The following is a 20,542-nucleotide window of genomic DNA, read 5'->3' on the forward strand; positions in this document are numbered from 1 at the left end:
CCGGGGGACGTGGGAGAGGGACACGACAAGGTCCGCGCCTACGGAGGGTCGGCGCTGCCCAGTCCCCGGCCAGGCCAGGCCAAAGCCAGGCACGCCCGCAGCGCCCAGCCTTCCACGGCCTCCAGTACGGGGCGGGGCGGGGCGCGAGAGCTTGGCTCCGTGCCGCGGGCAAGCGGGCCCGCCTGTGTCCGCCCCGGCCTGGCAAGGGCCCCCTCCTCCCGTGGAGCGGCTCCGGCGGGCAGGGGTTGGCATCACCCAGGGTCTGACCGGGGCGGCCCTGCCCCGACTCTCATTGGACTGCGGCGAGGCGTAAACTGTCAGCCCATGTGGCGTGGCCGCTGGAGGTGGCGACTGCTTAAATAGGGCTGGGAGCTAGAGGGAGATAGTGAGGAGAGCGCGGAGTATCGGCCGTGCGCAGCCCGGTACCAGCCGCCGCAGCGTCCACCCCGCAGCATCTCGATCCCGCACTGAGCAGACGACCGAGTCTTACCGACACGAAGCCATCCGCACTTGTGCAGGTATCGGCGGGACAGCGGGTGCGGCATAGACAGGAGAGCGGCAGCTTCTGCTCCCGGTTCCGCGGGCCGCTGCGCCCCGCGGGTGCGCTGGGGAGGCTCCATCTTGCCCTTTACGCCGAGTAGGCGATGAGGGTCCCAGGGCTCCGCGGGAGTCCGCAGGGTCGGTCCGCGCGACCGGAAGATTCTCCTCCCCAGCCCTGCGGTCGCCGCGCCCTGTTGCTGCGGGCCGCTCTCCCGTGGCCCAGCGCGGCCGTTCCGGGGAGAGTCCCCCACCTCAGCAGCTGCTTACCGCGCCGCAGCCTCCCATTCCGCCCGCCCAGCAAGGTGGCTGCATTGTGGTGCTGGCGCTCGGCCATCTTTGGCGGCGGGCGGGGACCATCCCCCCGCCGCGGCCGCGACCCCTCGCAGCCGGGCCGAGCGGGATCGGGGCCGCGCCCGCCGCGGGCTGCGCGGCCTCAGCTGCCGCAGCTCGGGCGCCGGGCACCGCACGGCCTCGGGTGGGCGCCAGGGCCGGACGGGCCGCTCTGCCCGGGCAGCGGGGCCACGGCGCTGCATTCTGCACGCCGTCCCGGGTTAGGGCGAAGGCGCGGTCGTGGCAGGCTGAAGAAGCTTGTACGAGAGGATATCGGCGCTCGATATTGGGAAGGGAGACTCGCCAATAGGTTCTGGGAATCCGTCTGAGAAAACGTGCCGTGTATATTGCTAAACTATTTTTTCCCACTTCGCTATAAACCAACGGCCCACACGAAATAGCCCGGTGATCGTACACCAGTATGGATTTGACGATGCGATTGGGTTACAAATGTGATCATATTCTCTTTTTGGGTGTTTTTGCACCTGTTTGGTTCTTATTCCACATTCCTTCCCTGGCATACAGCCCTATAAGATACTGAACGCATATTGTCCTAGCTTATAACTTTATTTGGATGTTTAAATTTAAACAGGCAGTATTAAGGTGTGTAAATTAACTTGCCTACCCCATCACACCGCCTTTGGAGGCTTTGGAACATGTCTTAAAAAATGGGAGAAGAAACCTCAAGCCACATGAGCAAAGGATTCAGCTTTTCCTGCAGCCTCTATCCTTCTTGAAACAAAGTGAAAAGAATAGTACATTGTGAAAGTCTGCATTTAGTGGGTGGATTCAGAGAATGAGGGCAGTTATGAACACATATTTTTACAAATGTGATAAAGTCACTTAGATTTTTATACAGGTAACATCTGACCACTTGGGAATCAACCAAGCTGTGTTGATTCCATGAGTAAAGCCTAACTTACTTACGATTTCTCCAGTAGCAGATTTGAACCAGATTGTGTTTCCCTCCAAGTAGTGCTTTTAAAATATAAACACATTCTACTGTTTTTCATTTGTGTTGTGGTTGATAGGACAAATACCTGAAGCAGAGGCATTTGGAAGATCTTTGTTAAATTGAATCTGTAACATACAGATGGATGGTAGCCAAATGCTTTCAAAAGAATGAAAGCCAGACTGTGTTTGCCTCTATTCTGTGAATGGGGTTTTTGGAGGCAAGCATTATAGCTCTTCATAAGTGAAGTTTCTGTGTAAGGACACTTTTTTATTACAAATTTTAGAAATGATAGCCAGAGATTAGGAAATCTGGATTGTGATGTAATCATACTGAAAAACAAAGAAAACAGTCCTTTTGTCAATATCTGTGCTGAAGAAAGCTATGGAGGAGTCATGAGTGTTTCATTTTACAATAATGAGAGATCCTGAAAAGGTGAAGATTTGGACTGTCTAGAAACAATAGCAGAGCTGACTTTAAGGATTTTGTCCCACCATGATGACAGCTATCAAAATAACAGTGAAATAAATATTTTGATCCTGTCTAGGTAAAGGAAGTGTGCATCAGGCAAGACAAATAAAACCAAATCTTGTTATTTCTTTGCGAACAGCTCTTTCTCCCTCCCTCCCTCTCTCCTTCCTTTCTTCACCAAACCCTAGGTGAACAAGTTACAGCAGAATAAGTTAATGTTCAGTGGTTGGCAAGTCAGGTATGAGTGGGCAAAGGCATCAGATTTTACCTTCGCTTTGTTTGTTGGTTTTGGTTTTGGATTTTTTGGCTTTTCTTTCCCTCTATAAGCTCATATGCTTATGGTCAGAGGGTTATTTCTGTAGGGAAACAGTAGATAAAAGTATTGTAAAAAAGTTGTACAGCTGCCAGGGACAGTGGAAAATGATGGTTAATACTTTTTAAATTAATTTTTGTTGCCAAATTAGTGAGGAACTGAAAAAAAAAATGTTTTAAATGCAATAGAAAACAGTATTTCAACTTAAGAGTAGCTTTGGTACCAGAAGGGATTGTTAGTTATTACTAATCACAGACTGAATGAGTCAGCAACACAATAGAATTGCTAAAAAATATTGTGCAAATCCAGCAAGATGGTAGTTTAGGCTTACCTGAGGTGTCTACTGCACTGATACTTCGGCAGAGGGAGGGAAGGTTGGCTGTGGTGTGTTTGCTTCTCTCCACTCAATTAAAAACACTAGTTGTCTGAGGAAAATTCACAGAACTCAATTTAAGCAAAAGCATAGGATAAACTGAGGAAGAAGAATGTTAGTTGTCTGTTTGGATTCAGAAAATACAGCCTTAAGAAACAGAAGACTCCTGTTTGTCCCTCTTTATCTTCTTTGTCTCCTGTTTGGACCTGTTGCTTTTGAACACTTCGCTTATCAGAGGTAGTAGGAGCAGTCTGTTTGTATGTCTTCTGTAGTCTAATTTCCTTTAAAACATCTGTAGAAATAAATGTTCTTTCGCGATCTGTGCTATGCCTTATACTTGAATTCCTGTCAATGTACTGTGTTACTGTGTATAGTCAAAAAATGCTCTGTGGAAAACAAGTCTCTAATAAAGTAAAATAATAATGCAATACACCATTTGGGGGCAAATTCAATCAACTTTAAAATGGTTTACCTGCTTACTGTCTGTCAAGGAAGACTGAAAACATTTTTGGTAGCTGTAACAACTACTGTAATCACTGTTTAATCAGGGATGGCTTAATATTCATGACTTTTCTTCTGACCACTCTTGTTTTCCAACAACAGATCCTCTCTGCTGTTCTGCTGCTTAATCCATAATTTGTATTTTATCTTAGATGTATGTATTTGGTGATCTTTGTGGCAAATCTAAATCTTTCTGGTTGTGTATTAAAATAATTTAATTTGTGGCTCTTCTTACCTGAGTTAAAATTATCTTCTTGGCTCTTATTCTTCTAATTTTGATTACTGCAGCATCTTTTTCTCCACCTTTGACATAGTCTTGCTCAACTACATTAATAACAAGTTGGCAAAAATTGTTTCATTGATGAATTTCCTTACTTCACTGTCTGAAACAATGTTTCATCTATTGGTTTTACTTGGTTAGAGTTTTTCTGATACTTCAGGGAAACAGATGTGGGATGAGAAGGAACAATCAAATAAGTCATGTTTCAGTCCCCTGAAATAGAAATTATATTTCTCTCCCTAGAGATCATCACCCAAAGAGCTGTGGTATAAAATTGAGTCATACTTAAATTATCATTTTTGTGTCTCATATTTTAGGCTTAAATAGTAAACTTTGTGCTCAAGATCTCTTTCCCTGCCCGAGCACAGAAATACTGAAAGTGTAGTAGAATTGTGGACTTTGGTTTTTACAGGTACAGTGGTGAAGCCAGTAATAAAACTGACTTACTAGTTTTGTGTGAGTGGAAAAGTTCTTCAGCTCTGAGTGGACTGGGCCTATTACTACCAACTTTTAAGTTTTGGGGGCTAGTTTCTCAGTAAGGGCCTTGCTCAATTTGGCCCTTAACATTTCTTTTTTTCTTTCTTTCTTTTTTTTTTTTTTTAATGAACAAGAGTGGAATAGACCTTCTGTTGTTTGGGTATTTGACACAAGACCTAGAAACCCAAGATATCCTTTGTGGGAGCACTTCTGTTTCTGCTCCCAGAAGGAATGGACTGGATGAAGTAATCATCTCTTCTTCAGTGTTAGGTGTTGCATAATTCCACAGTTACTCCACAGATCTGAATCAAGATTACTGCTGAAGGAAAGAAGGGTGAAAGAAATCAGGCAACCTCTGTGGTGTTACATTCTGGCAGAGCTACACCTCAGCTGTACAGAGGGCTCTGCTTTCCTTCTGCATGCTCCAGCAACCTCATGGAGCTATGGGAAGGTGTCCTTTTGCCTGAGCAGTGTAGTCCATGGATGGAAGAGGGGCCTGTTTCTTGCTCAAAAGCATCAGGAAGTCCCGAAAGAGGCTGCAAAACAATGCCCAAATGAAACATCTTGGGTTGGAAAAACAGCCACTAAGCACTCATCAGAGAGAACCCATTAGTGCTGTATTTTGGAGAAGATGATCAAGCACCAGCAGCACTTAAACAATGGGCCTGCATGCCACTATGTAGCATAATACCTGATGGAAGTCAAACTTCAGGTCTTTTGTAACAAACCTTTTCCTTCAAAGTTATTAAGTCAGACTTGTAGTTGTTTGAATGCCTGGTTTCCTTTGTGTTTTTCACTTGTTTAAAATCCCACACATTAAAGAATATTTTGCCCCTGCTTACCAGAAGGATTATTTAAGGAAGTACTGTAAGTACTGTGAATGCTTACTTTTTTTTTTTTTGGTTCCTGCAGCTGTACTTTTAGTTATTTTCATGTTAACAAAATAACTCCCACCATATATATGTTATGCACCATGATGCTCTCCTGTGGTATTTGAGATTGGGGTCTTGAATGCAAATTTCTTGGGACAACAGCTGATGGTTTTCATCCTGTCTGTATTCCAGATCTGCTATGCCAGAGCGTACCCTCTATCATATAGTCAGTACCACAGTCACACTTCTTTAAACATGTGGCAGTGCAGGGTGCAGTTAGGAAACACTTTAGATGTAACACTTAATTCTTTGGTTTTAACATTTAAAATTATGCTGAATTGTACTGTAATCTTTGTGCTTTGTGTGGGTTTTCTCCTCTGTGTGTATGGGGGGGTTTGTTTTTTTGTTGGTTGGTAAGTTTGGTTTGAGTTTTTAGTCAGGATTTTGTTTGCTCAGAGTTAATGGGAGGGGGTTAGGGTTGTGTTACTTATTTGGGGAGTGGTTTTGTGCAATCTTGTAGTTTTGTTTGTTTGGGGTTTCTTTTTTTTTTCACATCCAACAAATCTTTTGATTATTGATTCTTAAGTTAGCATTTAACTTTGGAATGACTGTAGAACTTGTTTTGCTACCTGTTAGGTTTACCTTGTAATTATGTATTTTACTATGTGTATTTCATCATTTCTCCACCCACCTCTGCTCCAGCATGTTAATCTTTCTTCTCTGCTGACTTCACAGAGGCTCTGCATTTAGTAGAGGGAGACTTACTCATTTTCTGGTTGTCATATAGAAACTGGTGGTTCTCAGAGCCTGATGCTCCTTCAGGATCATTTTTTCCATCCTTATCAACCCCATGGGTCATATGGTCCATTTGATTGGTTGGGATATCTTTTTTTTTTTTTTTTTTTTTTTTTAATCTTAATAGTAGAGACTCCATGGGCTGTTCCTGTGTGGGTGTTCCTGCAAATATGCTTGTTTGTCACAACATGTCAGGAAGACAAGCCACATATACTTTCCTCTGTGTGAAATCTTACTAGCCTTACTGCTTTGTGGATCTCAGCAACAGGGAGAAGTTAAGAGATGGAGGACGTGGTGATTGCAGGCATTGCAGGAAGGCTGCCAGAATCTGAGAACTTGCAAGAGTTTTGGGAGAACCTGCTTAATGGAGTTGATATGGTCACAGAGGATGATCGGAGGTGGAAACCAGGTGAGTGCTTATTGTCCCTCCTTTTGGAACCCTGAGCTCTGAGCAGTTTAGAAGAATTATCCTATGAAAAGAGAATTTATGAGATCAAAATCCTTCCAGACTTGAATTAACTTCTGATAAATCATCAAGAAATTCAGTAACAGAATATTTTTATGAACTGCTTTGCAGAAGCCAAAAGCAGCTTTTCTTTTTCTTCTACTTGGTTACTGACTGGAACCACCATTTAGACTATATGTGCTTAGTACAACTTGCCAAAATAAAATACTCATGCAGCCCTCTAGGTACTGCACAGGGGAGTGAGGTTTCATGTGTAATTGAAAATCAACTGTGGTCATTCTGTACTGTGTCTTAGCTTGTAGCTGCTTCACCGTTTATGGATTTTGGGACTCAGTGTCAAATTTTTCTTCACAGGAATTTACGGACTGCCCAAGAGAAATGGAAAGCTCAAGGACATAAGTAAATTTGATGCATCTTTTTTTGGGGTTCACCCCAAACAAGCTAATACAATGGATCCTCAACTTCGCTTGCTGCTGGAAATTTCTTATGAAGCTATTTTGGATGGAGGTAAGTGGATGGATGACTGAAGAGGGAGAATGAAGCTGTATTGTCTCTGTGTAACAGGTGTAGACATGCACCTGTGTGATGAGAACTCTAACAAGGGAAAGCCATCACATTAGAGAGGAGATCCAAGACATGCTATGGGTCTACCAGATCCCAGTATAAGGGTTAGAACAAAGCTGTTGTCTCTGGAATGCAAACAAAGAAATCAATGCGGACTGCTAGCAAATCTGTACCTGCATCATATGGTACAACCACAAACCAGTATGACAGAATCACTTCAGCAGTCAGTGGTACTAGAACTTTTCTATGTTTTGCTCTACCCTAACATTCCATAATAATTCCTTTGTGAAAGAAGGATGACTTGATTAGAATTCTTATGCATGGTATAAAAGAATGACAGATGGCCTGATGTATTCCTGTCTATTGGCCAAATTCTTGGAGAACCTGTAGCATTTTATCTGTTTCTAAAGAAGATTTTCCTAGTGCTTTCAGAAATAGGATCCTCTTTCTTCTATCACTGCCAGTGTTTTGAGATTTTGAATTACTTATCCACCGAGCCAAGTTTATTCTTCATGTTAATCAGTTTCATGTCAGAACATAAGCAGATAGGGGAAAAGCTGGAACCACCTCACTAGTATTGACTAGTTACAAATTTGAAAGAGGGCAAATTTAGGTTAGATATGAGGAAAAAATTCTTTACTGTTAGGGTGGTGAGATATTGGAACAGGTTGTCCAGAGAGGCTGCGGATGCCCCAACCCTGGCAGTGTTCAAGGCCAGGTTGGTTAAGGTCTTGAGCAGTCTGGTATAGCGTAAGATGTCCTGGCCTGTGGCAGTGGGGGTTGGCACTAGATGATCTTTTAAGGTTCCTTCCAACACTTAACATTCTGTGACTTACTGAAATGAACTTTTGCTTCTCTGCTTCTAAGCCTCCATCTGGAGATTGAATATTTGTCTCCAGGACACCTTAAGCACAGAGAAGAAACAGCAGAGATTTCTGACAGTTGACCTTGCTATGTGGTTTTTTAGAGCAAAGTTGTTTCTTGTTCTGGTTGTTGGCTATTTTTATACTTAAGAATTCTCATTTCTGTCTTGTACTCCAGATCTTGGCTGGAGATAGATATTGATATGCTCACATGACATTTCATGTGCCGTGATTTTTCTCCAATTCAGTCTGCTCCTTTTCTCTCTACTGGAAGTCAACTGTTAGCTTCTCCTGTCAGCATTTGTACTTTTTGTAGTCCATGCACTTTTTTTTACACAAGACTCTAGTAATGCCCAGCTAGGTTGAAAAGCTTTGTCAGGGCACAGTATGTTCTGGTCAAAAATCAATACTAAAATTCTGATGGACTCTGAAGTAAGACATGTAAGGTCTGCAGTTGAAACAGTTAAAAGCTTAGTAAAGGTGAGGGAACAATGCTTCAAGCCTGCCAGAAAGGGGCAATAAATAGTTTTTGGTGAACTGATGCCAGTGTACCTGATATGTTCCCAGTTTGTCCTTCATTTTGTTTACTGTAACCTACCTTCCAATTCCCTTAGGTATTAATCCAGGCACCCTCCGTGGCACAGACACAGGTGTATGGGTTGGTGCCAGTGGGTCAGAAGCTGCTGAAGCCTTTAGCCAAGATCCAGAAGAGCTTTTGGGATACAGTATGACTGGCTGTCAGCGTGCTATGCTTGCCAACAGGATTTCCTACTTCTATGACTTAAAAGGTAAGTGTCCCCCAAACCTGTTGATGCTGAGCAGCAATTGCAATTTCAGCGTGATTGTACCACAGTTGCTGTAGAGGATTGGGATGGATATTATGGCAAAGACCCCTTTTGGAAAAAGTAAATAGCATGTCATTGTTCTTAGAAGTATGTAAGTATGAGAAGTAAAAAATATATAGTGACTATATGATAGGACTCCCTGTAAGGCTTTATAACTCAGCTGCTGCTGTTGGGTATAGCTGGTGTTCATTTGAAAGATGGTGATGTCAGGAAGCCTTTATGGCCTTTAGACTGCTGTTTGGTACCAAGATACGTGGAAGTCGGCTAGACCAGAGATAAACTGCTACTGACTGTAACAGCTGGCTTTTTTTTTTTTTTTTTTTTTTTTTTTTTTTGAGTAAAGTGGAAGAAGTAGGAGAGCCACAGAAATGATGCGATTGCTGGCATGGGTATGATTCAATCCATGTATGGTATTGAAGGGAATGGAGAGATGGAAGTTGATGTGGATTGCAGCAGAGAACAGAGATAATGGCAAAGGCAGCATCAGGAAGGATGAGGGATTTTTGGTTTATGAGAATGGGTAATTAGATGAGACTTGCCTGTAAAGCTGTGTTCTCTTTTTGATGGAGAGACAGAATTTTTAAAAATGCCCTTAAAGCAAATCTGTTCACATTTTTTCCCCATTTTTCTCATGCCTTACCTTCTAACTAGGCAGAGGTGGCGATTCTAGCCTCCCAGTGCATCAGGCTTATCTGCTATGTTCTGAAGCAACTCATATTTAACATTGTTTTTAATATGTTTCTTGTAACCCTATCCTGTAGTCTTTGGAGAAGAATCTAGGAAATTAAGGTTTTTTTTCCCTTATGTTTCTTAAGGACCAAGCCTAACTGTTGACACAGCCTGCTCCTCTAGTCTTGTTGCTCTGGAAAATGCTTATAAGGCAATTTGTCATGGGCAGTGCAGTACAGCCCTAGTAGGTGGGGTCAACCTCTTGCTGAAACCCAACACATCTGTGCAGTTCATGAAACTGGGTCTGCTTAGTCGTGATGGTGCCTGCAAGGCTTTTGATGTTTCAGGTAAGGCATTAGTACAAATGTTTATGTTGTGGGAGAGTAACTTACTGTACAGTCTGTGACCAGCTACTCTTTCAATACAGCAAAGAGCTAATCTTGTCGCTGTTCCAATGTGCACTGTTTGGGCCATACGCTGATCTATGTTGCATCCTCCATTGAACCTGGAAAACTAACTGTGGGGAAGAAACTGATACCATATGGTTCATCCCTCTGCCCCTAGGGAGAAAAACTAGCTGTCTCTTGATGGAAAATATCTGTTGTGATATTTGTGATGAGTACTGTGTCTTTCTAGGTCATGACATTTTTCTTTAAAAGACATAGATATGTCAAATTCTCAAAATAGTCTGTTATAAGCAGTAATTTTCCTGCATGGTGTTTGGCAACATTTTACAAAGCAGAGTAGAAGCCATGACTCCTTCTCTCTCTGCTCTCAGGAGATGGATATTGTCGCTCTGAAGCTGCTGTTGTTGTTCTTTTGACCAAGAGATCTATGGCTAAGAGGATCTATGCCACAATCGTAAATGCTGGAGTTAACACTGATGGCTTTAAGGAGCAAGGTAGGTCTTGAGCTGCTGAAAAGTGAGATACCTACAGAACTGTTCAGTCTAGAGTCTTTGCCATAAAAAATGGTCTGTTGTAGGGTTCTTTAGATGTGTGATTTTTTTTTTTTTGTGTGTTTGAGGTTTTGGGTTTTGTTTTTTTTTTTTTTTTCATTTTCTGGTTTTGATAATGCAAAGTTCAGGATTTTGTTTTGTAAAGAACTTAAAGGAGAAACTTAAAGGTGGTTTGTACTGAAGTAATAGCAATGGTCTCTTGCTAGTTTAGCATTCCTCAGGACATCTCTGCAGTAACTTCGGCAGTGATGGTAGAAATGTAGGTATAGTGTTATAACTGTAAAGCTCTTACCCTGCTGTTGTCCAGCTTCTCCTGCTCTCCAGTTGTGGTGGCACAAAGCTTCACATGTTTTACTTAATCTAGACATCTAGTATTCTGTTATTCCACCCTAGACTAACTCATTGCTTTACGTTAATTTCTGGTTCTTCTGCTCTTCTTACAAAGAGCCTGAGAGTTTGGTGCTAAGGACATTGTGAAAAGGACTTTAGTTTGTTTTTTTGGGGAGGGACCTGGCAGCCCAAAGCAAATGAAAGCATGCTAAAATCAGAACAGGAAGCACCTGACAGGAGAGTGGAATTGATGGCAATTTTGATCCTAGGTGTGACATTCCCATCTGGAGAGATGCAGGAGCAGTTGGTCAGATCTTTGTACAGGGAAAGTGGTGTCAAACCTGAAGAAGTGGAGTATATTGAAGCTCATGGGACAGGCACCAAGGTCAGCATGGTCCCTTAGGGACTGAGTGTTTTCTTCCATTGCATTTTTTGCCACACTTTTCCATTAAATTATTCTTTGTTTTCACAAAGTAAAATCCTTTTGCCTTCTACCAATTAGTAGAGTAGATTCTGCTTCACTACTTTTGGACTTTGTCCAAATGCCATAATCTTTCAGATTTCTCTTTTGGGGTGTGTTTTGGAAGTGCTGGCTAATAGCCATTCTGATTCTCTTCATACTAGGTTGGAGATCCACAGGAATCAAACAGCATTACACGTATCTTCTGTGACTGTGAGCGGGAGCCACTGTTGATTGGATCAACCAAGTCAAATATGGGTCATCCAGAGCCTGCCTCAGGGCTTGCTGCATTAGCCAAGGTAACAGGAGGCTTGACAAGGAAAATTTGGGATGATGTAACACTGGTGTGTGGGGTTTTGTTTGGTTGTTTTAGGGAAAATCTGCATTGATTCAGGGTAAAATGTTCACTGATAATTGTAAGACCTCAGGTGTTTCTCATTAACTACTTGCCTCACATGTGAATACTTTTAAAAGCTCAGGTAGCTATCCTGCAAACCATCAAATACTCAGGTGGCCCTCTGCTATGTTCACACACACTTCAGTTCCTGCTTCCCACTGAATTCTATAGGAGCACAGCTCTGCTCAGAATGAAGACTTTGGGATCATTTTGTTAATCCTTGTTGATTACTTTTTCAGTCCTTACACTGGACCTTCCAACAGAACTCTGCTGCAAGTCGTTTGGGTTTGAGGCACATACATGTAGAGGGATTTAGATGTTTGGAGTAGTTGACAGTGACCAAAGATGAGAGGCAGTGTGGGCTTTCAGTGCCAAAAGAGCAGCTGATCTTCTGGCTTTCTGTCAGGGATGTATCATCTCTTCCTCTTCTCTCTTAGGATGGCAGGAAGCCAGGTGAGTTCTCTGGGATGAGGCTACCAGCATGAATAACTGTCTGTCTTAGCAACCAGCTTGCTAACTACTGCTGTAGGCAGACAGTCGTCTATTGGCTCTGGCTGCTAAACTGCTTAGCAGAGAGCTAGCTAATGTTCACACTTGCTTGTAAGCCTATTACCGTAGAACCCTGCAAACCAAAGTCACGTACACTGCCACTGCTAGAATTTTAGACTCTTAAGAGTGGTTGCTTGTAACCCAAATACAACTCATTGTGTAGTAGCCTCACCTGCATGGCAATAGCAGAATCCATCTCTCTGTAGAGAAAAGTTTAAGGTTTAGTGCCTTTATCTCTGACTGACATGTTGTTCATAGAAAGAATAATATCTTAGTCGTAAAAAAAGCTTCTCAATCCATATTGTGTTGTATGTAACAGTTTTAGTGTGGTTCTGTAATCTGTTAGGACAGGATCATATCTTTGAGGTAGTGTTGCCCCCACCTTTACACCAAACCCAATGTTTCTTACACAGTAACTGTCTCAGTATGTCTGCAGTTTGTGTGTTTTCTTCTAGAATTCCATAAAATGCTGCTATGTGAGGTATCAGGAAGTTTGATCTTGAAAGTATCAGATTTCAGACTTGAAGAGAATCCCTTAATTATATGGATAGGTAGGAATGAAACTAAGGCTTGCTGAGGCCTCTTCAGTAAAATTCTGATAAGGAAGGGAAGACTCACCTGCATCTTTGAATTACTCAGCCTGTCTAATCACTTGTTTTGCAGCAAAGACAAAGCTTTTTGGTGGCACTAGTGGTATGCTCACTGTACTGTGCTCTCAAACCTAGGTAGAAACCATGGCAAACCTAAAGTACAATGTGTATCAATGTAAAGCAGCAGCACATTCAAAGTGCATAGTATTGTAGATGTAGGACAGTATGCATGAAAATCCTTACACTACAGTTTTAAACATGATGACTGTGAGTTGAAGTTGTTTATTTATACTGGTTGTTCTCCCAGGTAAGCTGCCATGTCTGATAGTTGACTCAAAAGAGCAGTTCCCAAGAGTATGTCTCTCTGACCATTCTGGGGTGATGAAGGAACTTTTGAACATACAGAGCACACTGCGTTTGCATCTGACCTTGTTGCCTGCAATTTGCTGGGCTTGTTCCACAGATCAATGTGGGCTTGGTATCATGAGCTGTATGTAGAGAGAAGCTACTGAGAGAAGGGAGCTCTTGCTTTTTTTGGCACAGATATTTTGTTCCTCACATTGTTTCAGTACTTTCCTTTGGCTCTGCCAGTTCTGCCCAGTCTGCTGTTTCTGCTTTTTTGAATCAAGACAAAAAATGGGTGTAAAGCAGAAAGCAGACTCCTTTATCAGTGCTTCAGCTTGATTCTTTTGCAGCAAAGCAAGAAATGGGAGCATTTTGTTGCAGTGAGGAAGAGGATTTGTGACTGTGTGTGACTGGGCAGGGATGAAGTGGAATGTGATAAAGGGATGAGATCTGAAAGGGGAAAAAGATGATGTGATAGTCTTAGTACCTAGGCTGCTCTTCCAGCAAGACTGCATGGCTTGCCAGTTAGAAAGAGACTGGAAACTAAACTTCATGCTACTATGCTCAACTTCCCTGCTGACTTCCTGCCTGGTCTGAAAATTTGCCTAGGTAATGCAGTTGCTACCTCAGTAACATCAAAAATACTATTCTCTGAAATGTTCCTTTATCCAAACACAGAGAACTGCTTCAGAATATGCTACATGGTCATTTGTAGAAAAATAATAACATCAAAAGAATGTTTGTCGTGAGACAACATGGAGCACAGAACACTCTTTTTTCTTTCAGGTCATTCTCTCTCTGGAACATGGGCTGTGGGCTCCAAATCTTCATTTCAATACCCCAAATCCAGATATTCCTGCCTTACAAGATGGCTCTCTGGAGGTAGTTTGTAAACCAACACCAGTGAAAGGAGGCCTTATCGGTATCAACTCTTTTGGTTTCGGGGGTGCTAATGCTCATGTCATTCTGAGGCCAAATAAGAGCAAATGCCAATCTCTGGAGACTAGTAACATGCCAAGGCTGGTTCAGATTTCTGGCAGAACCCAGGAAGCTGTGGAAACACTAATTCAAGAGAGCAGAAAACATGGAGAATGCAGCCCATTTGTAAGCCTGCTCAACGATATCTCTGCAGTTCCTGTGTCCTCCATGCCCTACAGGGGCTACACACTGGTTGGCACTGAAAGTGACATAAAAGAGATTCAGCAAGTTCAAGGATCTGGTAGACCACTCTGGTACATATGCTCAGGTAGGTGTGCAGCATTGAGTCCAGGCTTTTCTATTCCTCTTTAGATCTGGGGCTTGAACAATTGTATTCTGTGCTCTAATGTTATTTTACAGTGTAGCATGAGGAAATATTTTGCAACTCTGTGACAAGTCTAGGAGTCTTGTGTTTTCTGTATTTTATCAAAGCCTTCCAACTTAACTGTCTTCTGATTATACCAAAGCCCAGCAAATAACAAGCAGTGCCCAATTTAAAGAATGTAAGAAATGTACAATGTTCTGCTCTTAGTTAGAATTCTTTAACTGCCAGAAGAAGTGTGTTGTGTCTACTCCTGTTTCAGAGTATTACTAAAAGCTCACTTTCTACTTGTGTGTCCTGCAGGCATGGGAACACAGTGGAAAGACATGGGCCTGAGCCTTATGAAGTTGGATGTGTTTCGCCAGTCTATATTGCGTTCAGATGATGCTTTGAAGAACACAGGCCTTAAGGTCTCAGACCTGCTGCTGCAAGCAAATGAGAACACTTTTGATGACACTGTGCATGCATTTGTTGGATTAGCTGCTATTCAGGCAAGTCTCAAGGGGCTAGTGGAGGGAGGTAGCGAACTCAATCTACATAAGCTAATGAATCTGTTTGGCTGGTAACACTTTATACCAATTAATGGGAGCTTGTTTTGTGTAACAGCAAGTGGCAGCTGTTGGAAATATCTCTCTGAGAGGAGGGAGTGTGTTGTGCCCTTGACAGTTTCGGGCTTTGCCACTTCCAAATACATAACAAACTTTTTGGTACAGACATTCTTGGCCTCACTGCTTTTTTCTTACAAGATGTTTGGACGAATATTGGTCTGAACTGATTTGCATATGTATCCGTGTGGATATGTGGCACAGTTTCTTCTGTTAAGAGCTTTAGGAATGTCTTTAGTTTTAGGCAAATGCTTGTACCAAGGAGCAAGGTTCCATTTAATGTCTTCGAAAATTTGTTCTGCAAATGAACTAAGTCAAGCTGAATGAAGTCTCTTCATGATTCTGAAGAGGTATGGTCAATATGGTATTCATGTTTTCTTAATAAACTAGAGGCCAAGCTTTTAAAGTGGTCTGGAAAGCTGGTCTTAGCCTCTTACTTTGTACAGACATATTCTTGGCAGCCTCATGTTGTTGGAAATATTTTCTTAGTGGAAAATTAGATTGTGAAGAGGCTCAGACAGTACTGGAGTTGCATGATGGTTCTTGGGATTGCTTTGAAAGGAGGATAGAGCTGTAGTTGTGGGGGGAAAAAAAGCAGTGAGGCCAAGAATGTCTGTACCAAAAAGTTTATTATGTACTTGCTACTGCTGTGTACCTTTGAAGCCTGACACCTGCTTACTCTGGCATGGAATCAGTAATTTTACTTCTGCTTGCAGATTGCTCAGATTGATATGCTGAAGGCTGCAGGTCTGCAGCCCGATGGCATTTTGGGCCACTCAGTGGGAGAACTAGCTTGTGGCTATGCAGACAACTCCTTAAGTCATGAAGAAGCCATTCTTGCCGCTTATTGGCGGGGACGATGCGTTAAAGAAGCCAAACTGCCACCTGGAGGAATGGCTGCTGTTGGTAAGTACACCCTTACCAAAAGAGTGATTCAGGAATGTGCATCTGATCTCTTTTGTATGCCACTGGGATAAAATTGGTCTCTGAAACTCTCATGTCTGTAAAATCTTGGCCACTGTTGCCTCTTCTTTGTTTTCTTCTGATCCAGAACAGGTTCTTAAATATTTAAGTGGATAAAATGGTGGTGATCTCTATCGTGGAATACATCAGGATTTTGGTAACAATCCAAGATTTAAGTGGAAATGGAGGGATTTATTGTCAGGTGACCAGTGACAGCCCTCATAAATAATACCTTGAAACAAGGTGAAAATGTAAAGCACTGAGTTTTTTGGCTCTTGATAGATATCATACACACACAGATGTGTGTATATATGTTTTGGGTTTTTTTTTAATAATTTTGTTCAAAAAGAGGCTTCTGATTGTCTGCAGGAGCAATGAGATGTGAAAACAGTAAGCCACTATGATGTAGTGGGCAGCTGGCTAGTGGAATTTACTACAGCCTAATAGCACTTGGGAGTAAGCTTTCTCCTGAACAAGCTTTACTTTGTGTTTGTGTAAGTCATATAGTTTTGCCGACTGTCAGGTAAAATTTTGGACCTAGCAGTTTTGCTTTGTAGTGTGTCTTTATAGTGACTTGCATGTTTAAAAGTAAACTTATTCTTGGTAGCACCGTTGTTCTTCTGTTTCTTATTGGACGCAGTGGTCAATTAAAACCTGAAACACTTAGGAGAAAAGTTGTTGCAGGTATAATGCAGTCTATTGGATTAAAACACTTGTTATAATCTCAGGTTTCTTAATTTAGGTAATGCTCCAAAGGACTACCTACCTAATTTAGCTTTTTTCCCCCTTGAGATTAAATAAATGACACTCTTATCATAGAACTTGGAAAGCTGCATATAGTATGTTTTTGATAATCTGATGCTGAGTTCCAGTTCTTCCTGTGACTTGTGTCTGTGTAATGTATAACCAGATGCTTCATATGTTAGCCTGGCATGCCACTAGAGTTACTGATTTGTATGAGTATTTTGTGTCTCTCAGCAATGCAAGCTAGAGCAGGGGAGAGAGTGCATGGGCTTGGCTCCTAGAAACTAACGGTAACATGAGACTAAACAATCACTTCTGTAGCTTCTTTGAAAGTGCGGGGGTTACCCCCACCTCATTCATTAATGGGATGGTGCAAAGATTTGGCCTTGTGTTCAGCTTAACTGTGATAAGTGTCATGGTAAAGCTCTAGGGTAAATATTCTTAGCTTTTGCAGAATTGCTTTGGAGGGGAGAGGGAGGCACCCGTCAGTACCTCCCAGTTTTGCAAAGTGCAGAATTGAGCACAGTGACTGTGCAGTTAAGATTTCCTCCTCTTATGAGGCTCATAGCTAGAAACACTTTTGTTGTCCCGTGGTCTTCTTCTGCAGGTCTGACATGGGAGGAATGCAAACAACGCTGTCCTCCAAATGTGGTACCAGCCTGTCACAACTCTGAGGACACTGTCACTGTTTCGGGGCCTCTGGTGAGCATGGAACTGATACAGTGTGTACTGGGTTTGTGAATAGGACCTGCGAAGCTCAAGTTTGAAGAAAGCATAAAGCTTACTTAGAGTTCAGCTACTTGCAAAGGGGAGCTGGATTGAAGTGGTAGAGTGGACATAATCTGTTGTATAAACTTACACACTCAAATAGTCTGTGAGAGGAAGTGATATTAGTGCCTCAGTAACCTAGTAATAAAATCTCTTATATCCGTGGGCATAGAGGATGATAAATTATAAGACTGAGAAGGGCAATAACCTCATCGCTGCTGTGGCTCCCCTTAAATGGTAACTGATGAAGGGTATGGAGGGACTACAGTGGCTTGTACAGATACTAAGTATTTTGTGAGCTTCTCTCTTAGTTCACTTATATTTTTCTTCTTAGGACTCTGTGAATGAGTTTGTAGCCAAACTGAAGAAAGATGGTGTGTTCGCAAAGGAGGTGCGCAGTGCTGGCGTTGCATTTCACTCCCATTACATGGCATCTATCGCACCAGCACTGTTAAATGCTCTGAGAAAGGTAATGTTGCCAAACCGTGGCTTGCATGGCTTATGCTCTGACACCTAGGCTGCCTATAGGTTATGTTGAGCTTAAAGGGACTCCTTTTCCAGAAGGAAGAGAAAATCTCTTGAACAGCGTGTAGACCTCTGAGATCTAATGTTTGAAATCACTTGGTCTGGAGCAGGAGGATGTCCTGAGCAATCAGCCTGAGAGAAATGACCTGCGAAAAGGCGGAACTGCTTGCTTTGGCCAATCCTATTGTTCTCTATGACTTTTAACTCTTTCTCCTGTCCTTCTTTCTTGACTGTCTGTAGGTTATTCCACACCCTAAACCTCGCTCAGCACGATGGATCAGTACATCTATCCCTGAATCTCAGTGGCAAAGTGATCTGGCTAGGAATTCCTCTGCAGAGTACCATGTGAACAACCTTGTGAATCCAGTGCTGTTCCACGAAGGTCTGAAGCATGTTCCAGAGAATGCCGTTGTAGTAGAGATTGCTCCACATGCTCTTTTACAGGTATCGTATTTGATTGTTCCAGTATGACACTATAGTGATAGTATTATGCTGTTAAAAGGAGTTTGAGGGTCTGATGACTAGGAAAGACTGTATTTTTTTCTTTTCCTTTTCCCTAGTTCTTAGAGCCTTTGCTTCCTTCAGTACTTCTGAGCTTTTCCGAGTTTTAATGATTGGTTTTTTCTTTGTTTCTGTGTGGTTTTTTAGGGGGTGGTGTATGTTAATACTAAAAAAAAAAAAAAAAAATCCCTAACACACTACCACTTCCTCACCCAGACATTCACATTACTGCTGCTATTTGTTCCTATGCACTTGATAACTGATAGCCAGCTTTCTGAACTGCATAATGAGTAAGGAAAGCATTTCATGGTTTGGATCTAATGGAGAGTGTGTTCAAAAATTATGGTGGAGTGAGACATGCAAAAACTTAACAGGCCTTATCTATGAAAAACATCTTTTATCATCTGTAGTCTGAATTTGGGTTGAGGTTTTGTCTTAAAAGGTGATGGATAGCAGTGGTGCTATCTAGATCAAGTAGTCTGAGACCACAGGAGCTTACTTACTTCTTAAACTCCTTTCTCTAATGAGATCAGGCCATTATTATTCTTTTCTCCCTGCCCTATAAAAATTGATTCTCATGGAATTAGCTTCATAGTAGAGAATGCAGAACATGAGGTGCATTGGGAAATACTTGCTCCTCAGGATCAGTGGTCTTGTCTCTGTCCCTTAAGTCTCAAGGACTGGTCTTTTTTATTTGGTCAGTGGCATGTAAGAGGAGAAGTCTTAGGAAGAATAGTAGTTACTCATGATCAAGATTAATAGTTACACAGTGCTTCTGAATTTCAATCCAGTGTATTTTTACTATATCATGTTAGTCTTATGCTTTGAAAGTGACTTGAAGGGAGAATCAAGAGTATAGTTTTTAAATTGGGCATATATTTTTTCGATAGAGATTATATGCCTCATGTTGAAATCATTGAGCAATTTTGGACTCTAATGCAAGTGACTAAGACTTCATTGTCTGGGTTTGAGAGTATCTTGATTTTTGTCTTCCATTCCTTTCTTTTCTCATGTAAAGACCACGTAATCAAATTGAAGAGAAGGTAAAAATTGGGTCAGGTGTTCAAGGCTGAATTTTTTGGTCCAATAGCTTTTGCTTGAGAAATGTTCTAGGATACTTCAGACTGTGAGGTGCTTCTCCTAGCAAGGGAGCTTGTGCAAGTGGGAGGCATGAGAAAGTGACTTAGCAGTTCTTCAAGTGCAGGTTTTGATTTCACTTCACAGTCTGCTTGGGAAAGGGATATTTGTGTTTTGGCAGAATTATATTAATATCCTGTAGGTTCTGCTTTATTAGATGTGCAACAGCTTGGGTTGCTGGAAGGGTACTCTTCCCTGTTGAACTGGTGTATGTGCCAGCAGCCAGCACAGATACATAAGTGCTTTGAGACCTGTAGACAAAAATTCAGACAAAGTAGTAAGTGACGTCTTCCACCAGTGATTTATGGATTCTTCTTGACCAGGCTATCTTGAAGAGAACTTTGAAACCAACTTGCACCATTCTGCCTTTGATGAAGAAAGATCACAAAAATAATTTGGAGTTCTTCCTAACACACATTGGAAAGATTCATTTAACTGGGTAAGGAGACTAGGGGAGGAGGGTAAGTGGGATAACAGAAGGGAATTCAGGTCTTTTCCCTAATATGCATGTCTTCACATGGATTCAAACACTCCTTCAAGAAACCTTGAAATAAATGGGATGTACATTTGTGCTTTACATACTTAGCATGCTCACTTGTGAAGTGTTCCTGTGGATTAGAGACTGCTTGGGCAAGGAAGGTGCCTTCTAATGAGAAGTCCCATTTTAAAGGCCTAGGAACCTGGCACTAGCTTCTGGAAATAAATTTTGCATCTTATAGACTGTTAATTACAAATTTGGCTGCAGTAAGTGTTCATGGTACATCTCAGACATGGAGCCTGAGACCAATTACTGTCTGACCTCTTAAGTATTATAACCAATTTTTTTCTTACTTTTTTTTCCCATCCCTTCCCCCACTGTCTTGATTCTTTTTGTCTTTTTAGGATAAATGTTCTTGGAAATAACCTGTTCCCATCTGTGGAATACCCTGTCCCTGTGGGAACACCCCTTATTTCTCCATACATCAAATGGGACCACAGTCAGGACTGGGATGTTCCGAAAGCTGAAGACTTTCCAGCAGGTTCCAAAGGCTCTGCATCTGCTTCAGTCTACAATATTGG

General features: G+C 42.1%; 1 protein-coding gene across 1 annotated transcript in view; it reads left to right on the forward strand.

Moving 5' to 3' along the window:
- Positions 1–254: 254 nt before the first annotated feature.
- The window catches only part of FASN (fatty acid synthase), a 41,439-nt gene continuing 21,151 nt past the window's right edge, over positions 255–20,542 (forward strand). Inside the window, exons 1-16 of the mRNA XM_068209800.1 lie at positions 255–518; positions 6,167–6,313; positions 6,725–6,877; positions 8,412–8,585; positions 9,458–9,658; positions 10,090–10,212; positions 10,869–10,984; positions 11,224–11,358; positions 13,727–14,186; positions 14,544–14,731; positions 15,562–15,751; positions 17,160–17,254; positions 17,655–17,789; positions 18,086–18,289; positions 19,807–19,922; positions 20,366–20,541. Of these exons, the coding sequence (XP_068065901.1) occupies positions 6,187–6,313; positions 6,725–6,877; positions 8,412–8,585; positions 9,458–9,658; positions 10,090–10,212; positions 10,869–10,984; positions 11,224–11,358; positions 13,727–14,186; positions 14,544–14,731; positions 15,562–15,751; positions 17,160–17,254; positions 17,655–17,789; positions 18,086–18,289; positions 19,807–19,922; positions 20,366–20,541 (2,593 nt within the window). The 5' untranslated portion in view covers positions 255–518; positions 6,167–6,186. The remainder of the gene's footprint in view (positions 519–6,166; positions 6,314–6,724; positions 6,878–8,411; positions 8,586–9,457; positions 9,659–10,089; positions 10,213–10,868; positions 10,985–11,223; positions 11,359–13,726; positions 14,187–14,543; positions 14,732–15,561; positions 15,752–17,159; positions 17,255–17,654; positions 17,790–18,085; positions 18,290–19,806; positions 19,923–20,365; position 20,542) is intronic.

This window comes from Anomalospiza imberbis, chromosome 19, assembly GCF_031753505.1.
Source record: "Anomalospiza imberbis isolate Cuckoo-Finch-1a 21T00152 chromosome 19, ASM3175350v1, whole genome shotgun sequence".
Taxonomy (NCBI): Eukaryota; Metazoa; Chordata; class Aves; order Passeriformes; family Viduidae; genus Anomalospiza; species Anomalospiza imberbis.